Consider the following 24,875-nt stretch of genomic DNA (forward strand, 5'->3'; position numbering starts at 1 on the left):
GGTCCGTATTGATGGTCTAACTGGGCACATTCAATTCAATGAAAAAGGCCGCAGAATTAACTACACTGTTAGTGTCATGGAACTGGCTCCATCGGGACCCAAAAAGGTAAGGATGATGTTTTTTACCTTAGTTTACGCAATTATTTTTAATGCAAAAACAAAGATCCAACGTTTTTTTTTTAAACCATTTAGGTCAGCAGTGGCGAATAAGTTAGGCACAAAGGGCAAAATTTTTAAACTGTGAGAGTCAAAGATCCACACCACGCAGTGACCTACCAAAACAGACACAAACACAAAACCCCCTTATGTCAGAAACAGCATAAAAATATCCAATCTGCCAAATTATTTTTTTAAATATAATTTATTATTAGTTTTTAATCGGATAAATTTGAGTGTGTTTTAAGACAGAATAAAAATAAGACAAACATGAAACGTGGCAAAGAGCCACATTCATTTTAGCTGGGAGCCAAAACCCTAACACGTGTTCACCACTCCTGATATAGATCATTTTAAGGACATAAGTTTCAATACTTTTAAAAAGCTATGTACTTCACCATCCTTTTCGCAGGTTGGCTACTGGAACGAAGATGAAAAATATGTGACCACCGCAACCGTTTCAAGAGGCAGCAATGACACATATGGCCTTCAAAACCGAACATATATCGTCACTACTATCTTGGTGAGTCTGTGTGAAATCTAAGCTTGAGAACCTGGCTTGCTGTCACAATTCAATTCAAAATTCAAAAACCTTTATTGTCATCATACACAGCTGCGTATAACGAAATTGTTGGTGCTACTCCACAAAGTGCGTTTTCCCAGTTAAAAAAACATAAATTACATAATTAATGCAGCAACATCTTAGCAATTATTACACCTATGAACTCATGCATCAGGAAAACTGTTGAACAACCAGGAAAATGTAGGAAATTTGCCACCGGGAGCCAGAGATTTTATTATATTTTTCGGACTTTTAGTCGCTATTCCCCTCCTTTGAATCGTCTGGCTTTGAGAGCTAAGTGTATAATTCTATGGATTTTACGTGCTAATGGGCAACACCCTTGTTGCAAAGTAATGCTTTGCAAATGGCATTGTCACAGAGACTTAGGTAATTTGAATATGTGCTCTTGAAGAAGTTCTTTAACACACCATTAGCTTTGTGTGTAAAATATTCCTGCAGCTACGTTCGTTAAAACCCGCGTTATGTACAGTTACATGCTGTTGTATTGTCCACACAAAAAAAGAAAGGCTCTTGGCGCTAATATAGAAAGATGGGTGGGTCCAGAGGTACCTAATAAATATCTGAGTAAGTGTACAATCTGTCTGGGATATTAGTCTTGACATTCATGCTCTAATTCTTGATTTTTTTCAATTCATTTAATATATATAGTTTTCATTCTCCTTGCCAATTGAAGAGATAAATCTGCAACTGGTCTAGTGTTAGTAGTTTTGACATTATTGCTATTATCTGTCACCGTGGTTATCTCTTACATTCCTTCAATAAATAAGAGCATTGCTGAGAACACCTGGTTTATATACAGGAGATAACAAGGAAGATGTAATTCTATCCTTGCTGGCACAGGATGTTCTCGGGTTCTGCCGTGTGTGGAAAATTTGATATCAGAAAAGAAAATTGGTGTCCAAAGATGCCTGCAGCTCAGTTTCAGTTTACTGGCTCTATATCCCCTATAGTGTATTTTAAGTATTAATGTTTTTATGTTTTTTTTGTTTTATTAGTGTTTTTTTCTTTAATTTTGAAATTCTCTCTTTTTAGATGAGCTAATTTAGATTTTACTCAGGTGTGCACAGCATAGTTGCAGCAGATCTCTGATGTTAACGTTGATGGATTAAAGGATTTCCAAATAAATCACCTTAAGAGAAATTTGCCAGAATGATGGTGTATGAATTCATTGAAATTAACTGGAATGAGAATTGAATTCCAAATAGGCAATGTTGTTTAAGGCAGCATTTATTTGTACTTTGGTTCTCTACCTAAATTATTATTATTATTACTATAATAATACTTAAGACTAGGTGCTATTTCAATACATGCAGGTGTAACTGTGTGCTTGATTTCAGTGTGACTGAAGCCGGTGAAAAACAGGTTATATGAGCAGAAGTTCTGGAGGTGGGAAGCAGACTGGCTTTAATGCAGTGCTTCTCAATGATTTTGAGTTATTTCTTTGTAATATATTTTGTTCTATAATATATGGCTTAAGGCACCCATAGATTTTGCTGTTTGGGGGACCAACGTTGTAAGCCTCTGTCTCTGACTAAAACTCTGGCTGCATATGTTTTTATGGGTGCATTTGTAAAGGTTTAGTGTCTGTCATTCCGAATGCCCAAGACCATGCCTCCAAGTATAGATATATTACCAGTAGGGTAAAAAGGATCACTTCAAACATAAAGAACAGAAGAATCTTGACAATAAACAATAGAATAATAATTTCCTTCTTCTTGATTCATGACAGCAGCATATGTTCACCTCATAACCTGTGAAAATGGTGTTCATTTTAGGCTTAATAAATAATTCTTATACCTGGGAATCTATGTGAAAGGCATTCAGAAGAAAGACAAAGTGGGTCCCCAGGTGTAAAAACAGCTGTAGTACCTAATCGCACCCAATCAATGTAAGGTGCACAAATACGGCTATGTCATTTGTCAAGAATAAAGGTTAGGCAGGGTACATGCACACACAAATCCTTTTTTTTTCAAAGTATATGTTCAATCATTCATATTGGATTCCATGTCCAGTTGTATGTAATGTCTTCCTCTGCATTCTCATGGACCATATGCTGTTGCTGTCACTACTCATTTAAAAAAATGTAAATTACACACTTAACCTTCAAAAGATATATAGCCCCATTATGTAATCCCATTTATTTAATGCCACCTTCTATCATGGAAGCAGGATGAATGCATTTTCTTGTCAGGAACATGCTTTTCTTAACAACATGATTTTAGATAGATTACTGTATTGCATAAACTGCAGTGAGCTTTAATATGAACCATACTCTTTTCCTCTTTTAATTTTCTTGATAAACTGACCTGCTCTACAGAGCTCTAGTCTGCTTACAGTAGCTTCGGCTATAGCCGTATATTTAAGCAATTTTGTATCAGTAGGTTTTTCTTGTTATCATTGTCATCGCTGTCATATTTAATTACTTTTTATACTCTGTATTTTACAGGAATCACCATATGTGATGCTTAAGACAAACCATGAAAAGCTGGTTGGAAATGATAAATATGAGGGCTACATTGTTGAGCTGGCTGCAGAGATAGCCAAACATGTGGGCTATCAATACAAACTGAAGGTTGTTTCAGATGGCAAGTATGGAGCAAGAGACCCTGAGAGCAAAATGTGGAACGGCATGGTTGGAGAACTCGTATATGGGGTGAGTCTACTGCTTTGTACGGGTGTCTTCTGTTTATATAAAAAAGTCCCACAAAAAGCAATCTGTACAAATACTGTAAAATATGAGGTTTTCTTCCACCATCCACGACACAATATCAAACCACTCTATGTCAGATACCTTGTTTTCTTCGTATGCTTCTGCATCTGTCCGATGAGTGTTGCCCAAGATATGTATTTGTCAAATGTCGCGAGGTTCAATTCAGCCACCATGTAATAATTCACCAAGTACAAAAAAAGTTGTGCATTACATATTTTTTCTCCTTCAGAAAGCAGATGTGGCTGTGGCACCTTTGACCATCACCCTAGTCAGAGAGGAGGTCATCGACTTTTCCAAGCCGTTCATGTCGCTGGGCATCTCCATCATGATCAAGAAACCTACCAAATCCAAACCTGGAGTATTCTCCTTCCTCGACCCCCTGGCTTACGAGATCTGGATGTGCATAGTTTTTGCATACATTGGCGTGAGCGTCGTGCTGTTCCTTGTTAGTCGCTTCAGCCCATACGAGTGGCATGCTGACGACTACGAGGAAGGTGGCGAGCCTCAGAGCCCTAATCAGGCAGCGGCCTCCAATGGTTTGCAGCCGGGCCAGACCACCACTCAGCAAAACACGAACCAGCAAAATGCGGAACAGTCCAATGAGTTTGGTATTTTCAACTCCCTTTGGTTCTCACTGGGGGCGTTCATGCAGCAAGGCTGTGATATCTCACCACGGTAAGACCTCTCGTTTTGGTCAATGCATCTGTTAGCTTGATCCACTTCTGTCATTCAATCAAACTTATCAATGAGGATGTCACTTTACTGATGCTTTCTGAAAAGCGACGAACATGAGGATGCCTAATGGGAATTGGATCTTCTGTCTAGTCCCATTAGAGGTCTCATATGCATTGGCAAGAAACTATTCTCAAAAAGGTCACAAATTAAAAATCTCATTAAGTGTCTGAAATTAGAGACACAGAGGTCGACTTTCTGAGCTTTCCAGAGAGACTCGGTGGAGAAAAAGAGAGGATCAAGTTAGTACAATCACTGTTCTTGCAAATGTGGCCTTACAGATACAAGACAGGTCAAGGCCATCATGTATCTTTAAACATACAAGTAAACAAACAAGCACGCACATTCTTCATAAATTAAAAATGGAATACATGGACATATAATCTTTCTGCTGTGAGCAGAACATTATTCTACTCAGTTAACGCCTGTGATTTGTTTGGGACTTTTAAATTAAAAAATGAAAACTATTTGATAATAATGTTCCTCCAAAAAATGCAAATCTTGTTTACACAAATGAAGTTATTAAATCTGGCGGGATGTTTCATTTAAAATGTGGATAGCGACAGGAAAAGAAAGATTTTTTTTAAAATCTAAAATCTTCCAGTTATATATAGAATCATTTGTTTTGAAACGTGTCGTTGGGAAACAGAAAAAAAGCTACTGTAATGATGTGTAACATTGTTATTGACTTTGATCTTGTGCTTCACTAGGCATCTGCTGCACTCAAATATTATTGGGAGGGTGAAGCAGGGAATCTGTGTACCTGCACAATTGCCAAGAGGCTGCTGTTCTTCATGCTTGACGTGTCTTTTTGTCTGAGAGCTGCAAGTAAATGCATCAGAATTCGTTGCCAAGCTTCATGTAGGGACAGTTCGTCTCCCAACCTTTCTCAGTCCCTGTCATTTCTTTTTACATGCACACAGTATGTATGTGACTCCAGACATTTATTTTTGGAAAGTGTGAGTGTGTCTTTGATGAACACTGTTCAGAAACAAATATGTCATCCTTTGAACCACACTGAAATCTAGCAATCATGTACAATGTAAAGAGGGTAGGAACTGGTGTGTTTGCGAGGAAATCAACACAGTGAATGTTTGACCCCACTCAGTCTTGCCTGAAGGGAATCGCCCTCCACTTAAACATTTGGGTGACCCAGTTACTAAGTTAGTCTAGCTCTTATTCACACATAAAGGAGAGCGTAGAGAAAATTAGGTTTCTTTCATGCTATATATTGTTTTGGTTTGTTCTGTACTTACATGGTCTCCCATCATAATTTCTCAAAACCTTTCCTCAACTCAGCAAGCAAGTGCATGAATTAAAGGACTACGGCCATATACAATTTTCAATAGTTCAATCCCTGGTCGGTCCTTACCACTTCTACTCACAAGGGTCGCGGGGGGTGCTGGAGCCTATCCCGGCTGACTTCAGGCACGAAGGGGGGTGACACCTTGAATTGGTGGCCAGTCAATCGGAGGTCACGAGGAGACAGACAACCATTCACGCTCACTCATACCTAGGGGCAATTTAGAGTGTTCAACCAGCCTAGCATGCATGTTTTTGGAATGTGGGAGGAAACCGGAGTACCCGGAGAATACCCTCGTGAGTCCGGGGAGAACATGCAAACTCCATACAGAAGGACCGACCTGGGATCGAACCCAGGACCCCAGAACTGTGAGGCCGACGTACTAACCACTCATCTGCCAGGCCGCCCTGAATGAATTAGTGAATGAATAAATTATTGTCTCTATTATATAGTATGATGTACTGTATGTATTTATGAAGCTGTTTGTTATTTCTTCATTTGTGCATGTAGGTGTGCATATGTGTCCTCGCATACTGTCCAAAGTGTGAGAGATGCTTGTAGGCATTCAGTGTTACCTAGTCATACACTAAGGTGGTACATGAATGTGTACAGTCTATGTATGTGCATGTTTGTTTATTGGACACACTGCAGCTTCTGCTATTTATTCTAACACTACTTTGCTCTTTCTAAATGTCAGGACTGTCACTCAGGCCTCCCATAGGCCGCAGTCCACTCTGGTGGGCCCTCCTTCTGTTTATCTCCGCAGATGGCTGAACAATTTCCACAAATCCTATTGCCATCAATCTGTCTTTTACACTTAATCTTCAGATCCATTTTTGTTTCATTCCCTCCAACCATTCATTCTTTGTCTCTTTCACCAGTTTTGCTTGTTTTTCATTTTCTTTAGTTCGTGATGTTGCCTTCTGACAATTTAAAACTACTATCGCTTGAATTTAACGAGGATTTATCGACTATCTAGTCAATTCTCATACAAGTCAACAACTATTTTGATTGAACAATAATAGTTTAGAAACATTGTTTACATACCATACAATGTCCAAATCCTCTTCTCTTAGCCTTTTAACAGTAAATGTTGCCCAATCTTTGCTCTCCTTGATGAATGGTTATCTTTGTAATGCATGAAATTAGGATATTCAAGAACTTCTCCTTCCTACACAGTATCTTAATAGTCAAACTTTTCTCAGCGCATATTTTTAGTAGGGGGTGCCCATTCCACATGTAGAGCTAGAATATAAAACCCAGACTAAGGTAAGCCGATTAGTTGAGTAATTGCGGAAATACTGGCATTTTGTTGCCTGTCCAAAGAATCATTTGTGGCAGCAGTATCCAAAAGAAGTCAGGTCCCAACTCAGAGTCCAGTATTTGAGTGTGTGTGTGTGTGTGTGTGTGTGTGTGTGTGCATGCATGCATGAATGTGCATGTCTGCAAAGGAGGCACACACTGCCCCATCAAGCTTTATTCCTCTTACATTGGCTACATTTCTCCACAATTATGAGATTAGACTTAAAATGTATAAGCCCTGTCACTCACACTCTTTCCTGGCGGTAAAGGATGTATCAAATGTAATATGGTAACGTGAGGATGGTGTGTGTGATCAGTGGGCAATTTTTATTTGTTGTTTTAACCTACCTACCACGAACAGGTTGAATGTTAAAAAAAGTTCTTCACTTTCAACATTACTATCCATATATATATATATATATATATATATATATATATATATATATATATATATATATATATATATATATATATATATATATATATATATATATATATATATATATAAATTACTAACCCCAAAATTATTCAAATGAGGACAAAGAAACAAAAAAATGATACATCATTAACTAGTAAGATCAACACAGTAACATAGTATTGTTATCTTTGGACAAACTATTGACAGCAGGGAAGAACTAAAGAATTGCAGAAGCCAAGGACCTCATCATAATGGCAGCCAAAAAAGTAGCCAAGATAGACACCTTTTAAGCCAGTGTGTTTCTTTAGACACCCAACGTTTTTGTGTTGCTCACCTGTAAGATGATCCGAAAAATGGGTTTGATAGTACTAATCTCTAATAAGCGGTGGAAGCGATTGCCCAATGCTGTCATTTCATAGGACTAAGTTCAATCCTAGACTCCATAGATATGAGATTTCCACTGGTTACGGAATCTAATTTCAATACCACTCTGCATTGAGACTGCTTTAATGATGAACCCTCATCTTTTACAATAATGGAGATGCCTACATCATCACATGGCAACCAGGGAATCATTTGTTAACACCTGGCGGTGAAGCAATCTCAGAACAAGTCAATAATAACAGTAAAAATAAATAAATAAATAAATAAAATGAAAGCCATATGATAATTTGTCCTCACATCAGTCTATTTATTTATTCAAGTACAGAATTACTACAAAGCTGAAGAAAGTTTTTCTATCTAATATCTGCCTTTTCAAGTCTGTTTAATTCATAGACAGTATAAAAGAGGCCAAAAACACTTTAGAACGACTGACTCCTATACTTTAGAATGTATTGAACATAAGGAGAATTGCTTTTTGCCTTATTGAACTGCAACCAATCTGTTAGATGGTGTTACATTGTGTTGCATAATTGCGGCATTTTTTAGCTCCTGTCACAGCGATTGGGGGTTGGAATGATTTATTCATACAGCGAGTTCATTTTCGTTCATAGCATTGCTTGTGTTTTATTTATTGAAAAAAAAATCTCACATTCAACTTTTGATCATACGTGCACGCACGCTCTACCACAAACCTGTGCGTCACAGAAACAAGATGCTGAAACGCCATAGGGAATTTCTATTGAATTTTCACACTTTGTACACAGGCAGAGATGTATACCGTGTCTAATCTGCATTTAAAATACAGTCAGAGCCTTGTTTAGGGCAGCAGTGAGGATTGCAGCCATCAGCTTTGATGGCATGTTAATGTCTTATCAGTCAATCTTGCTTAGCCTCTGAATTAACAAGACACCTAATGAGGGTTATCCCACCGTGGCGGCAATTCCATCGCACATTGGTGCTCTTATTGGACATGTGGAGAGGAAGCAAAAAAATTAGATCATAAAGACTCTCTCAGCTCAGCAGTACTGTTTGGAGTGCCGAATGTGCTACCATGGCAACTGTGGAAAGAGAGGTTCTTCTCAGAGGAGGGCAAGCTTTTCTCCAAGTCTATGAAAATAGAAAGGTTCACTTACCTGTCTTTTGATGATTATTGACTATAGTTAATGTAAAGTGAGCCTCTTAACAGGGTTGTTTGTTGTTGTTCTGTAATATTTTGTCATGTATGTGCGCTCACTGCTTGTCAGTCCAAGGCTACAGTATATAAAAGAGGCAAACAAGAAAAGTTAGACAAAATGAGTCAAACAGAAAAGTTAAAGATTCTTAATATCTTAAACTCATCTCTTTTATCATTCAGGAACTTCATTTTTAAAAAGTGCATTCGTCATTTTTGGTGCCTGCTAGTGGCCACATTTTTCATTTTCTGTTTTTCAATGCAATAACATGCTAATATTGACCTTTAAATGTCGAGAGGGGGGATTTTTATTAAATCATTTCTCTTACCATTTCGAGTTTGCAGATTAGTGTGGACTCAAAGGTAATGGTTCTTCATTGTAATATCCTTAAAATTTGAATGACCAACAAAGTAATGCATGGAGATCAAGTCCATTTCTATGGTGAAACAGCAGTTTGTCATTTGGGTTTCAAAATATTTCATATACTCAGTAAATTGAAACCTCTAAGTGTAGCTTGGACAATTTATGCAAGAAATAATTTCATTTCAATATATTGAATGCCGTCCAAGTGATTTAGCAATTAATCTTTCCAGCCTTTAACGTGTACAAATGTGTTCATGTAAACAGCATTCAAGCTGCTTCCCCATTACAGTTTCCTATTTTCATTAAATGAAAGAAAAAAAGAGGGAGATCGAATGAATAATTGATTAATCCTAGTTGTACAAGACTAGGAAATTGCAGTCCTAGTTGGAGACTTTCCCGTGTAGTCATGAGACAGCTTAGCTTTATCAAGGCTCTTAGGTAGGATGCTGCTGCACGAATGTTTGATGAGAGCAAGAGAGGCTCGGCGGAATGGGTTTGGGGACTCAACAAAAAGGAACAAACAGGTCTGGGCCTGCAAGGTGCTCTTTTCTTTAAGTGCAGAGGACTGCTGTCATACACACTCCATTACACACACACACTCACACACACTAAAGTGCGATTGAAATGGTGACCTGGTTGTTCTCTGGCAGTGACAAAACTTACTTACAAGCCCACTCCAACTGGGAGAGAGTGTGCGCACACTTGAATGCCTCTGTGTCTGTGCCAAGGTGTGGACCACAACAAAGCCCTGTCAGCCCCCAGAACACGAGCAGACATGGAGGGGCGGGCAGAGCGGAAATTGTGGGTGGATGGAGGGAAGAGCACAAGAAAGAACAAGATAGAAAGAGGGCAATTGAAGAAGAAGGATTAGACAGCTGTTTACTGGCATCTCTAGAGCTCAGCAGCAGCAGGAGTTTACTTTTAATCTCTCTCATTTCTCCCTCAGTCTTCCTGTTGCTCAAGTGAGCCACCCACTCATTGGGTCTCTCTTCCCCAACTTGTTTTGTCACACTCTTCATCTATTCACATATCTCAAAAAGTGTTGATCACTTTCTTTGCCTTAATCAGAAGAATCTGAACAATTCTTCAGCCTTCCTTTTTGTCTTTATTGTGGGAGGGAGTTTTTGGTATGAAAACTAATAATTGTGCTCCTCTACCTGTCTCATGATGCTTGAAGTGTTCTAGTTGGACATTAAACATTAAAGAGACTATTGAAAAATTAACAAATCGGTAGCCATTACACTTGACAACAGCTTTTTTGTAAGAGATTATTTTTATACAATGCATTCATTTTGAGTCATTGGTTTTTAATATAGTCACCTAACAACAACAACAACAACAACAAATAGTTGTTGACTTTACACTGAACATCTAATTTTGACTCATAGCGGTGTTCTTTTATTAATATATTCATTATTTGTCTTTTTTAAAGCAGATTTTCAGATTCTGCTGATTTAAAACACTATATATGCAAAATATAGAAAGGAACATACAGATATCTCAAACAGTAATTGTTATGTCTAATTAAGTGAGATGGTAATGTGCAGACCCACAGATGTTTAGAATCCCTAATATATATGTTCTTGTTGAAGTTAAATGTTATTTGATTCTACATTTAGATGTAAATTGGGAACAAAGAGGTGAAGAGGGTTTAAATACATTACAAAGAAAAAATGGGATTTTTATATTTTTTTTGCAAAAGTCTAGAGAGGGAGACATCCTGCACGCAATCTTATACTCAGTGTGCAGATAGTTCTGTATTCTCCACACTGCAATTTTCAAAGCCCCGGCATACAATTCATATCTCCACCAGCAACTCTCTCATCTTGCCATCATCTAAAAAGCCTCTAAAATGGTTACATTTTAGCCTCTCAGACTTTTACTACTTAATCTCGCCTTCGTGTTCACACTCAATTTACCCTGCCACAAAGGTACAATCATGAAAGCGGCCTTTTGTTTCAGATTTGTGTCATTTTCGTTTCACCAGCTATGATGGTCTGTGCTGTGGTGATTGACAGAGACTTAAGTGGAATGTGACACAATTTGAAGTGTTATTGTTTAAGATAAATTCCTAGGGAAACGTGCTGCAAGGAAATACAAGGATTTGACTCGTGATTTTTGTAGAATATCATGTAAAAGTTCATTTGATTTTACAACAAAGTAATTACTACATTTTTTATATTCTATTTTCTCTATCTACTATCTATCTTCCTTACTGTTGACTCATTGAAATTGACATCCAACTACAGGCACCAGGCAGAGACATCCTGAATTGGTGGCTATCCAATTGCCTGGCACAAGGAGACAGACAACCATTCACCCTCACACCTATAACTAGGGGCTGTTTAGAGTGTTGAAACATCCTACCCTGCATGTTTTTGGGATGTGGGAGGAAACTGGAGTACCCGGAGAAAACCCATGAAAGACTGAAGGGAACATGCAAACCCCACACAGGAAGATCCTAACCTGGATTCAAATCCTTGATCTCAGAACTGTGAGGCCGAGGAGCTAACCAGTCGGCCACCACACTAAAAATGTTGTGATTTGTGAATTATTGGTCTTTTATTGTCAGATTTACATTTCAAATCCCAAAAAAAGAATCATTGAGCTCATTGTAGGCAGCAGAGGAAGCTCAGTACGCTGTGTTGGATTTGTTATCTTGCTGTATGTACATCATTATAGGCCGTATATGTCATAATCACGGCTTAGTTGAACCGTTTGTGAAATATTCATGACAACAATATAAACACTTCCATCTCATTTAATTTAGACTTTTAACTTATTGTGCCTTCCTCTGGTTATAGCTCCCTGTCTGGCCGCATTGTTGGAGGTGTCTGGTGGTTCTTCACCCTCATCATTATATCATCCTATACTGCCAATTTGGCTGCTTTCCTGACAGTGGAGAGGATGGTGTCTCCTATCGAGAGTGCTGAAGATTTGGCCAAGCAAACAGAGATTGCGTATGGAACACTGGATGCTGGCTCAACAAAAGAGTTTTTCAGGGTGAGAACATTAAAACATTCACTACAATATATATAAACATACCACCCAAAATTGTGATAGAAATACAGAAACACATTATACAGTAATGATTACCAATATGACATATTTACCTTATTTAAGAGCATTTTATGTGACTGACCACAATTAAAAAAAATTTTCCTCAGAGATCTAAAATCGCTGTGTTTGAGAAGATGTGGTCCTACATGAAGGCTGCCGATCCATCTGTGTTCGTCAAGACCACAGACGAGGGCGTCATAAGAGTTCGTAAATCTAAGGGAAAATATGCCTACCTACTGGAATCAACCATGAATGAGTATATAGAGCAGAGGAAACCCTGTGACACTATGAAAGTAGGAGGCAATCTGGACTCTAAAGGTTATGGCATTGCCACTCCCAAGGGATCTCCTCTCAGGTAAAACCCAGTCATTACAGCAAAGCTGGATACAAGCTAAGAGATGCTTTCATGAATCTTTATGTATGCATGAACTAAATCATTTTCAGTTTTCCATAATTATTGTAGTGTTAATTCCATTTTTATTTTGCATTATTACATCACCATTTTGCATGTTCTCAGTCTGAAAATTTGCATAGAATGTTATTATTTTACATAGCTGTAAAGTCACATTTTTTGTTTAGATATGATACATCACTTCTTTAAAACAGTTTGTTGTGATTTTGTGAAATAACACACCTAATTTGGAAGGATCTGCTTGATTACACATTACTTTTGTATGAGCAGTTTTAGTGGCTGGTGGCTTTGAGACTTAATCCTGCTCTTCTTGTAAACACTTCCATTTAGTATAAGGCATAAAATGGAACCATACTCAATGTACGGATGGAAACAGATCCTCTCATACAATCAATGTGTCAATCTCAATCTAAGAGGCCCTCAAAGCAGGAGGGCAGTCAATGGGATCAAATCCCACACAGCCACCTGCCCACTTCAGTCAGGGCTCACACTTGCGAGTGTTGAGTTAACCAAATTGAATATGTGCCCTATTAAGGTGCCGTAATTGATGTAACTAATGATAATGTATACTGAATGCTTTTCTGCCGCCAATGTCCAAGTGTAGCAGCTGCCATTTTGCATTACATCAACAACCATTCATGCTTCTGCTGCTGCAAAGAGGGAGAGCTGAAGCCGGCGGTATCTGAAGATTTTAATCCACAACTAATAAGGCTCATTCATTTTAATGAAAGGAGTCATATGGTGTGATTTTATTCTGAATTGCCTTGGATTCATTTGGGCTTCCACCTTGATTCATAGCCAAAGGTCAGATAAATTGCCAGAAATGCTTCCAGTTGTTCAATCACAGCATCTTTTAAATGAGACTAAAATTCAATTCAATAGTGCACCCGAGTTTTAAAATTTTGCTCAATGTCATCAAGTCAACAGATCTAGGATGTCATTGTCAAGTAAAGATCTGCTGAGGACCACCCAAAGCTCTTCCTCTATGTGGTATTGAATAATTTTGCTTTCAAGGTGCCATTTACATATTTTTGATGCCATACTTAAATGACACATAAACAATGGGCATTATTTGAGTTTATTATTTATTTTAAAAATGGGGGGTTGATGTTTTCCAAACAATGGACAATGAATGTTTTTTTTAAATATTGTGGTGCATGTATCCTGTTCATCTGAACAATGGCACAAATAACTTTTTTCAGATGAAATGGAAACGTTGAGATATATGCTTTACTTTGAGAAGTAGGGATGGACATAGAAATAATTTCATTTTTAATGGTGTTGATTCATGCCATCTTGAATTTTTTTAGCAGTTTATTCATTGCAGAAAAAAAAGTCAAATGTCCACCTCTGTTGAAAAGCTACAGCATGTATTATTGCATCGATGCCCTGCTGACATAACTCTTTTTTTTTCAGAAGGAGCTGACTGCTTTTTTTTCAAAAGACACATCATTTTATTTATTTTTGTCTTTAGATGTCCCTTTACCCGTTTTTCCCGTATACAATCTCCTGCCACCCGCATGCCTGCCTGTTAAGCCCATCTCACCTCCCTGTTTCGGCACCAGCTGATTTTGAACCAAGTGACCGAACTAACTAACTTCCAGACATTCATACCCATGCACTTTGACTTCTTTCTTTTTGTCTGAGGCCCAGACAGAGAAAGAATTCAAAGGTTTTACCAGCTCAGATGATAATGTACCTGTGTTCCCTAAAGCTGTTGTGTACTTTTGGTTGCAAACAAAGTCTAGTTAGATCTTGTTAGAAGGGAAGAATGTTTTAAAAAAAAAAGATAAACCGCATAGAAAGCTCATTTGACACCCAATTTATGGAATATCAGAGAAACATTCATGTCCTATTCAAATTCTGATTGCGGATTCTTCCTTTCTTTGATTGGGAGTCTTTGTCTGCAGCCGTCAGCTATAGGAAATACACTTACTCGTCAGAGAGAGCTACAGCCTCTTTGGAGATGATTTGGATGAGGATGATGATGGAGGTTCAGACCATGGTTTTCTTTCAGTGTTTTGTTTGTAGAGGTAGAAACTAAAGATAGAACAAAGGATTCCAAATACATATGACTTTGCTGATGAATGATTCTACCTGAGTTTTAATTTACAAAGACGATGTCTTGGGTTGAATATTGATAAGTCAGTTACCATAGCGATCTGCATGCCGTCGCTGCTGAAAGGAAATTGCCGTCTGTTGTCAGACTTCCGCATCCAAGCCATCTCCATTGATAATGTGCTGTGTCTCTCTCTGAGGCCGCTGCTTGGTAAAATCTGACTTGATTGCTGTATTTCAGCCCATTGCTGAAGTACAACTAACACATATCAAAGAGGGCTCCTGCTTTATATCAGTGGGTAAATGCAGGAGTTTCAATTCAACTCAGTGTTGTCATAATCACCACCACCATGAATGATACTTACCTCATTATATCAGTCGCATATCTAATGGATATCGTTTTCTACTATATTCAAGAAACCCTGTAAACCTGGCAGTGTTAAAACTGAACGAGCAGGGCCTCTTGGACAAATTGAAAAACAAGTGGTGGTACGACAAGGGAGAGTGCGGCAGCGGGGGCGGGGACTCCAAGGTCAGAGCCAGATTGATAAACCCTGCGGGTAACCTGCCACCACTACTGGGTGTGTGGTGGGTGTTTGGAGGAAGGGGGTAACCGGCAGGCCCACTGCAATGCCAGTAAACAATAAAAGATAAAAAAGGGGAAAAGACACGGGGATGCATTTTGTAATTTAGTCTAACATTTGCATTCAGATACTTGCTGTTCAAAAAGTCTTTAATCAAAGCACATCTAAAGCATTATTATACAGGGTATGCAGTGTGCCGGTTCCCCCAAGTGATATAGTAATACACATCTACTGCCTTAGGGAGCAAGTACAACAAGTTAGATGGAGTATTAACGCATATCACTTTGATTCTAAAGTTCCTAATGATGCTTATGCCATCTGTAATTATTTGTGAGTGTGTGGGTGTGCACGTCTGATGTAATATTTTCTCCTTTTATTTACCAAAGCCCAGCTCAAGTTTTAATGTGTGAATGTAATTTGCTATGTTTATGATTCAATAACATAAAATAACATGGTATAATATGTTATTTATGTTATTTCTTTGTGGTTGGAAGAATCCCAGTAAACCTAGCGGTGTTGAAACTCAATGAGCAAGCCGTCTTAGACAAACTGAAAAACAAATGGTGGTACGATAAAGGGGAATGTGGCAACAAGGACTCTGGAAGAAAGGTTAGTCTCAATCCTGATTCTGTCACCTCACAGCACCTCCCAGCACAACCCTGCCCTTATAATAGCCAAAGTCCAGTATGTAATTTATAGCAGAGGGCAAAAGCCAAAACTTTACACAATTAACCTTGTGGACTTTTGAACAAAAACGTACATAAACTGTTGTCTGTAAGCTTAACCTTGTGCTTTGTCTGCACTTTGGTTTCCATCCAAACACTAATGCTATAATTTAGATGAAGCTCCTCCTATTAAAAAAAAGGAAAGAGAGAGTGACAGAGAGAGAGAGAGAGATTGCGTTCACCAAATTCAATAAAATACTGTACTTATTTATTTCTTTATACACATTTTAATCTTATTTATTTCAAGAAAACAACCTGGAAATCAGCATAATGTTAAGAAATAAAACATTATTCTTGATACATACTCAGAACATTTATTTTTAAGATGCTTCTGAGTATTGGGCTTCAGGGTTACACCTTTACAGGCTTGTAAATGCCCATGAAGATGATTTGATGAGGATGAATTTTGCTTGACAGGAGGAATTAGACTTTTAAATCATCACACTGCTACAGTTTAAATTGATACCTTGCAGCCTGTCATGCCTTCACAACAGATTTGATGACCAACCTTCCAATATGAATCTTTACTACTTTATAGAATGCTTCCCATCCCAATGGTATTCCATCATAAAACATAAATATAGTTTAACAAAAACGTGGGATGTTTGAGATTAGAATTATGTGTTGATGGACAATTATAAGTAAAGCTGTTCTGCTTTTTCTACTTTTGCATCTATTTGATTTACATAAGAAAGCATATATTATAATCATAGCTCCCACTAGAAATACCAATATTTGTATACATTTAAGTAATGATAAATCTTTGTTTTGTGTGGCCGTCTACTACGTGCATTTTGGTGGGGATTCACTTTAAGATTCCCACACATAAAATGTAGATAAGAAATATGAGTAATTTAGAAGATACATATTACTGTACGTAAAGCTTTAAATGTGTGGCCGCTGTCATGACACCAGTTCAACATCACTACTTTAGTTAAATATGTATGAATACAGATCTCAGAAAAATGATTAACCACATACCAATGTAAGACAATCACTATGGCTAATGCAGTTATAAAGGGCAAATCCTGCCTTCAATATCCAGAATGTAGTATTGTTACAACAAGTGGCACTATTACATGCATCTTGTACTGATAGATAGCCCTTGGGTTCTGATAGCATTTACTGTCATTGATTGGGTATGTAATGGAAATACCCAGAGCAATGGAAATAACACGTTGCTGCATTGAGATGACTCAATAAGTTATCCAGTAAAATTCTTTGACTTTGTTTCGTGAGACAGGCCTTCTTCTTGGAAGTATTCTAGTGTTTGTTTATTTGTGTGTTTGTCGATCTGTGTGTGCATGGCTGCGTGTGTGAATTATATTTACATGTATGGATTTTGAGATCATCTAAGTCTATCGTTTATCCCTGGATGAATGTATAAGTATACTAACACTGGTCAAAATATTAGGTAAACCTCAGAATACAAGAACTGTAACATAAAGGTAACATCTATCAGCCATTTATTAAGTCTTGATTTTTTCTTGTTTCATTTTTCAGTGATAAAAGACTTAATGAATGCACACATTATAACGATTGACATTTTTTTCTGACGTGTCTAAGGCAGCTGTAATGTGAATTTCAAGCTTGTATACAAGGTTAATGACACGAAATCACCAACAGAAGGTCACAAGCACCATTTATTTTTTTGATTCACACGTAATATGATATTCTTTGGACCTTGGAGATCAGTTAAAATAATCTAAATTAGCTGCAATAAAAGGGGTTATCCTTTTCAAATAATGGCTGCTATTGAATGAATTGATGTATTGCCCCTAATATTGTGGCCAGTGAGTTTATAGAAACATACAATTGTGTACAAGGCTATGTATGTGTCATGTAGAAAAGGTGTTTTTACACTTTTCTGCATACCTCGTTATGTATGAATGGCAACGTCTTCTGTCAATTAATGTGTAAACATAAACATAGTCTTTGCTACGCTGCAAAATCTCCATTCACCGATTGGTACTCCCTACCTGTCACTTCTTCCAGGACAAGACAAGCGCTCTGAGCCTGAGCAACGTCGCCGGAGTCTTCTACATCCTGATCGGCGGCCTGGGGCTGGCCATGCTTGTGGCACTGGTGGAGTTCTGCTACAAATCCAGGACCGAGTCACGGCGAATGAAGGTCTCAACTGCACGAGCCGCTGCTGCCTCAGCTGCTCAGGCCTTTCACTGCTCAGCCTTAGACAGTGGTGCTAGCGCCCCCTACACAGAGCTGCAGAGCTACGGCCTGTACGCCAACAACACTGTTAAGATATAAGAGCAGAGCACAGCCACGGGGTAGGAAACGCTAAACCATAATAATAATGATGATGATGATGATGATGACATCCGCCTACTCATCCCCTGCCCATCTAACCGTCGCTACAGTAGGGCCTTTCACGGCTTCCACCGCAATGCAAACGCTCTCCTGTACCTCTCTCTCCTTCTCTTGCTACCTCGCTAAGTTTTCGTGTTAAAGAAGGCCTGCAGATGTGCTGAATTACTTGATTTGAAATTGTCCTCATACCTGCTCAGGTTTCACCACAAAACCTAAAGTACTTTCAAAGATAGCATTATTTATCTTTTGGTTAAATTTTCAGTTTGTATCAAACTGCCTAAACACAGTAAAATCCTGAACAAGGTTTATAGTATAAGGATAAATGTGTAGCCATTCATTACTGAATCAAGCAATCAGAAAGTCTCGTTAGAAAATACTCCTTGAGTAAACCCGTAAACCTGCAAGCTGTTTCTAAATTAATTCAAGAGTTGTATCTAATATTTTTGCCTAAAAGATAGATACCTGGCAATCAGAGTGCAGACGCCAAATCCACAGGCACAACAATACAGATTTTGATTACCAACAGAATAAAAATGACCTTCTCTCTCTGTCTCTATGAATGAAATTAGATCTAGGGTTTTTGATTTGAAGTGATACATTAGAGCTTCATAAGCGAATTTTAAACTCAGAAATGCAAATGTCTATCAAGGTTTTTTGTTTTTTAATTTGACAAAATATACTAGAACTTCACCTTTATCAGGCTTTGCATCTTAATGTTATGTTTTCCTTATGGCAGAATTAGCTACAAAAATGCACCATTCATTGCGTAGATATTGAACAAAGAAAATGAAATGGTACACACATTGACCAAAGCTCATATTAGAGGGCAGGTATAAAGGCAATTCAAATTACAGTGATGCATCTATCTACCTCTGTCACTCTGAATAAATCTTTCCCCTGCTCCTTCTCCTCTTTTTTGCTAAATGTTTTGCAAAGCAGGGCCCATTGTGGTGAACATCCTTTATATATGTACTATACCATAAGGCAGGCCTGTATTCCATCACTGCTTTAGTGTAGAAGCTTCTATTTCTAATGATTGATTTTTCAGAGATATGGATTTGAAGTTCTCCATTGTGCAGCTTACAATATTAGACATTTAATTCAAGGAACAAACAACAACTCGATTCGTCTTTCGACATGAATCACTTCTCTGGGCTGGCCGGTACCCTGCCACTTTTAAACAGCAGCAACGACACAACAGGGCCAACATTATAGGGGATGTTCTTCATGGGTTGTTTTATTCTATTCAACCGATTTTAATTAGTACACAAACAGTCACCTGATCCGTATGCTGATGAAATTGACGAGGAGTCGCGGTGCCTTTTTGCTGTTTGGCCTGAAAGACAGAAGGCTGTTCCAATTGACGTGATTCGTTAGTTGCAGCGCAGCACTCAGAGGTTGCTCCAAATCATGTGTGATTTTTTGAATTGTCAGCAGCAACTGACAGCATCTTGTTTTACTATCTTACTCTTTCTGTATGACGTCGCCCACAAGTGCAATTACAGCGAGAAATGGAGCCGCAGCTTGCTTCCACAATTGTTTCTGCTCTGTTCCAACTGGACTTTGATTCCCAGCCAACATCAGAGGTTTTAACGCCCCAAAAAACAAACAGATAGACAGCCGCCATGTTTAAAAGCAATCAAAAAAATTCTCATCAAGGTATTTCCTGATCGTGTTTGCACCACTTTGGTGGACACAATTGATACTTGCCCAATTTGAATGAATAGCAGACAGTGTGAATCTATATATATAATACCTCAACAAAAGAAAACAAAAAGAAATAGCTGTAAATTATTTTAATTTGTATGAAAAAACAGACATTTACTTCCCTCATGGACCATTCTTTGTTACTTCTGAAGGTGTAAAACCTTTGACATCTAATAATTATAGTTGCCACTCTTCTAATTTCAATTGTTTCTTTGCCCAATGCAAGCACCACATTCAGTGAGACAAAGTTATACTGAATTTATACATTTATATTTAAAATATATTGCATCATTTTGTTTCACTTTTTAGTCCAAACGTGCAATGGTTTAAAATGAAAAGACTGATTTCAATATGTTATTGTCCAACAGCAATCCATCAATGACGCCATGCGCTGCTCCACCCTAACCAGGATGAGCGGTAATGAGAGCGGAGGAGAGAATGGCCGAATCCTCACCCATGATTTCCCCAAGACCATCCAAACTCTACCATGCATGAGCCACACTGCCAGCATGGGACTGGGTCCCTCAGGAATGTGATCATATCACAGTGGGAGCAAGAATGAGGGCAGGGTGGAACAGTAAGAGCACAAGACTCGGATGACCTCAAAAAAAATAAACAAAAAAACATGGCTATGTGGTTTGACCCATCTTTTTTTTTTTGCTGTGCCCGACTGGAACAAGATTTAACTTACTGCCAAAATGTACTCTTTAAATGCTCCTTACAAACTACAGACTCGTGACTTTTTTTCATATGTGCATATTTGGGAAAACAAGAAGTGTGCTGCAATAAAGAATCTGGGTGTGTTTTTGCTATTTATTTTTAACTGTGTTATTTTCTGTGATGCAAAAAAAAAAGTCTTAAGTGTGCCACCTGCCTTGTGCAATTGCAATGGAGTTGTTGACTATAGTCTGTATGTGCAATATTTTCACCTCCACTTCTGGCCCTACTACCTACATGACGCTTATTAGTGACTAAGGTTGACTTTGCACTGAGGTGGAGATAAGGATAAATCACTACCATCATTATTTTAAGTATATGCCTCCACTATTTCACACTTTCATTTAAAATAAATATTGGGAGGACCACTGTGACCAGTGTAGCATAGACAGTTTTTAGTATATGGTTTGCACTGGTGTAACAAGCAGAAAAAAAATGAAAAGAAAGAAAACATGCGTTGCTGCTACACCTCATATCACACGTCATGCCTTGTCTTTGTGCCACAGCACCATTTTTTGTACACACAAAGTTTTTAATGTGCTTTGGGGAACTGCCCTTTTGAGAAGGCAATCTGGCACAATATAGTATATAATTTCTTAGCAGCACATGTTGCACTAGCCAATATGCCAAACCCCCACCCCTTCACACAATTTAACTATTTACAGCCCAAACCAGAGCATCTGATTATAATTATTTCGACTCCAAGCCTTTAATGGGCTTCCACAAGAAAACGTTTCAAATATCATTTGTCATCAATGTGTATCATATTTGTATGATAAATTATTTTTTGTTAGGGAAAAAATATCACATTACGCAAAAAGTAATGTATCAAAAATGATACCATAAAGATTTAATGATAAGTAAACTCAAGGTCATAAATTACAAAAGTTTTTTTGTAAATATTGCAATTTCATTCATTTTTAACACATTAGATTATTATGCAGTCAAAGAAAATTGTTATCCTATTTTCTATAACTATTGTTAGTAAGTTATGTTTTTTTTCTGAAGACTATGATACTTGTAATATACTTCTCAAAGAAATAAAGTAAAAACGAAAATAAAATCTCACATGTTTAAGTGTATCTTAACATTTAAAGATTGTTTAGGTGTCCCCTTTATTTTCTGAGTAGTGTATTTGTTGTTGTTTGAATTGTTTAATAATAAATAGACCCATTCAAATCATACACAATGATGACACAATAAAATAGACTGAATTTAAAATTACATATAGTGTTATTGTATTAAATAGACCACAAAAGAACAAAATGGCTGATTTGTGGGGGGTACAAAATTTAACGTTGTCAAGGTTTCAATTGCAGTCACATGTTTTACAATGACCACTTAAGTATTGTAAATGTACTGTATTGATAATGTCATGACCCAACATATTTTACATACATAATTCAATCAGTTTGTCTGTAGAGAAGTTGAAATTGTTTCTAGGTGACACGTCGTATACTGTATGCTGTATAGCAGGCATTATTTTTTTTCATTTTATTTTCTGGCAGATTGAAAATTTGATTATTTTCCACTTCCCTTCGCATGTCCTCTCTCCACTGGAATTGTTACCTCAGTGGAATGTCTGACAAAGTAGATGAAAGGAAAGGCGGGTACATGAAAACATGAAATTACAGTCATTCATCACTCACTATGAAATACCCCTGCATTGCAAATTGTTCATACCTCAAGCTGTGATTCTTACCTGAAGGTGACTGGAAGGTTGTGGCCATGCTTATTATTGAAAGTTTGCTGTGCTAGTTTCATACCATTGCTTCTTCCTCTGTCTATTCTATTGGTTTGTTCCTTTTTTCTGCTTTAGAAACTATGGTACCAAATTTAATTCTTAACATCTCAAATTACTCTCTGTTCAAGATAATAGGCAGTTTACCAAAACCATACATATCAGCACATATTATGTACATAAAACAATTTGCTCTCTCAAATGCCTGTTTTACACTAATGCCTCTGTGTACCAGAAAGGCGTGCAAACTTTACTTCCATCTTGTTGTGCTGTTGTATTAACTAGGACAGAGCACCGGAGGCTTAACATTCAGAGAGATTTTATATGCGATAACAGATTTCTATATAAAATATATATAATTTAAAAAAACCACTCGATGTTTGTATTATAAAGGAGAGTTGGTTTGCCAGTGTTTTACATTTTTAATTGTGGAAAAAATAAAAATGGAAAAAAAAACATACGGATGTGGAAAATCTGTCAAAACTAATGTTTGAATCAAGTTTTGGTTGAATTTGCATTTTACTATCAATGTTGACAAATCATTTTCTTTTTGTATTTTTAAAGTGCCAGTAATTTAACAACATTTGATTTTAATTCATGTTGCTTTCATTTTTGACAGTATATTATGCTTAGAGTTCATTCTTATGTTTTTTTTTTTTTACTATAGAATGGTGTCTTAAAATATAAAACTCAAACAGTAGTTAGTATGTTTTAATAAGGGGGCGGGGCAATTGAGGAATATTTTTTTCTAGCCAAAGTGTTCTGGAAGGAAGTCATTGTGCTTTTGTAACAAAATAAAGGAATAAACTATGTATATTTGTTCATTGAGGTGTGTTATTTCATTGAGCTTTTTGAATCGCTCTGCTTCAAGCAAATGGAATGTTAAAATTTCGCCAGAGAGAAGAAAGAAATAAGGCAGGGAAATCATAGATTAATATAATTGTCCCCACCACAGTAATTGAAATGAGTAAATGTAGCATACACTTAATTTCAGTTAGCTTTCATACAGATCTTCTATCAATTGCATGCAGAAAAACAGTGAATGCTTTTTTTTATTCTTCAATAAAGAAGTTGATTTGCCTCTCTTCTGTTTCCCATCTGTCCAACTTGGTGGTTGTTGACATGTAATGCCATGAGGGGAAGATGGATGGGGTTGTAAACACGGGCTGGAGACAGAACGAAGAAGGAAGAGGGAGTGGAGGAGAGATGTATGGCAGCCCACATCACCTCAGACAGAATGATAGATGAGGGGATTATAGAGCAGGGCCACTTTCAACAGTGATCAAAGTTAGAGACCTTCCCGCTACATTGCAGGCAGACTGGTGGACTTGCCAAAAACGGTAGAAAGGGATACACCCTCAACTTTGGGAAATTCATTTTTTACAGTAAGTTACCTATGTACAGTATTCTCCTCATCTCATCCCATTTTCTGGACCGCTTTATCCTCACTAGGGTTGCGGGGGGTGCTGGAGCCTATCCCTGCTGACTTCGGGCCAGAGTCGGGGGACACCCTGATCTGGTGGCTAGCCAATCACAGGGCACAAGGAGACAAACAACCATTCAAGCTCACACAAATAAAATATGCCAAGTGGGGCAAGTTACAATAAATAAATAAATAATTTCGTTTAAGCAAAGACACATTTAACATAACTCATTTATCAAAGTCAGAATATAAAACATGAGCATCCACGTTATCAGTCACGTAAAATTCAATGACATTGCAATAGAAACATTAAAACACCACTGTTTATTCTATTGCTGCAAGAACAATATTCATTATTTTACTAGGCACAAAAATCAAATATATGGGCATCCACACTGCATATTACGAATGTATGCATACGTTAACATTTCAGGTGTATGCATTAGCGTGTAAACATATTTATTATTTAAAAGCTAAATAACGAATTCTCCCTTCGTAGCCCAACAGTATTTGGTGAACTCTAAGCTCTGCCCTGTGAAGTTTAATGTCAGAATTCATGACAACGGAGAAACATAATCCTCTCCAGCCCAGTCAAGAGCTAGTTCTCCCTCTCACTCTATTTATCACGCGTTCGACTCGTCTCTCCCCATTAAATAAACACAACACAGCAAAGCCTCTCAGATTAGTCGGACTGATTTAAACTGCATTTAATAATAAAGAGCTTTAAATAACGGATTGTCACCGTGCCTTGTGGGGTTTTGTCAATTTATCACAAGCTGGTTTCTTTGTGTTAAGGGCTGCATCTTGTATTTTGGTCTGTTTAACTGTCTTCGTTTGTGTGGCTTGTGTAGCCCCTTTGTCAATATTAATCACTTCGCTTGCCTAAAGGCAGCACCTTGAAGTACAAAAATACTGAGATTTTTTTATTATTAAATACAAATCTTAAATCAACCTGCTTGTGCATTCTACATTTCGGTTATGCAACAAAAACAAAACAAAA

General features: G+C 37.6%; 1 protein-coding gene across 4 annotated transcripts in view; it reads left to right on the forward strand.

Annotated features, from left to right (window-relative positions):
• LOC144082065 (glutamate receptor 1-like) overlaps window positions 1-23,264 on the forward strand; it is a 48,572-nt gene extending 25,308 nt beyond the window's left edge. The window contains exons 9-17 of one of the 4 annotated variants that reach the window (XM_077608889.1): window positions 2-106; window positions 569-679; window positions 3,186-3,392; window positions 3,679-4,124; window positions 11,928-12,126; window positions 12,291-12,538; window positions 15,071-15,185; window positions 17,958-18,092; window positions 20,363-23,264. In XM_077608889.1, the coding sequence (XP_077465015.1) occupies window positions 2-106; window positions 569-679; window positions 3,186-3,392; window positions 3,679-4,124; window positions 11,928-12,126; window positions 12,291-12,538; window positions 15,071-15,185; window positions 17,958-18,092; window positions 20,363-20,530 (1,734 nt within the window). In that variant the 3' untranslated portion in view covers window positions 20,531-23,264. Of the gene's footprint in view, window position 1; window positions 107-568; window positions 680-3,185; window positions 3,393-3,678; window positions 4,125-11,927; window positions 12,127-12,290; window positions 12,539-15,070; window positions 15,186-15,731; window positions 15,847-17,957; window positions 18,248-20,362 lie in introns of all 4 variants that reach the window. The other 3 variants (XM_077608891.1, XM_077608892.1, XM_077608893.1) reach the window with 3 other exon arrangements.
• The last annotated feature ends 1,611 nt before the right edge of the window (window positions 23,265-24,875 follow it).

This window comes from Stigmatopora argus, chromosome 9, assembly GCF_051989625.1.
Source record: "Stigmatopora argus isolate UIUO_Sarg chromosome 9, RoL_Sarg_1.0, whole genome shotgun sequence".
Classification (NCBI taxonomy): domain Eukaryota; kingdom Metazoa; phylum Chordata; class Actinopteri; order Syngnathiformes; family Syngnathidae; genus Stigmatopora; species Stigmatopora argus.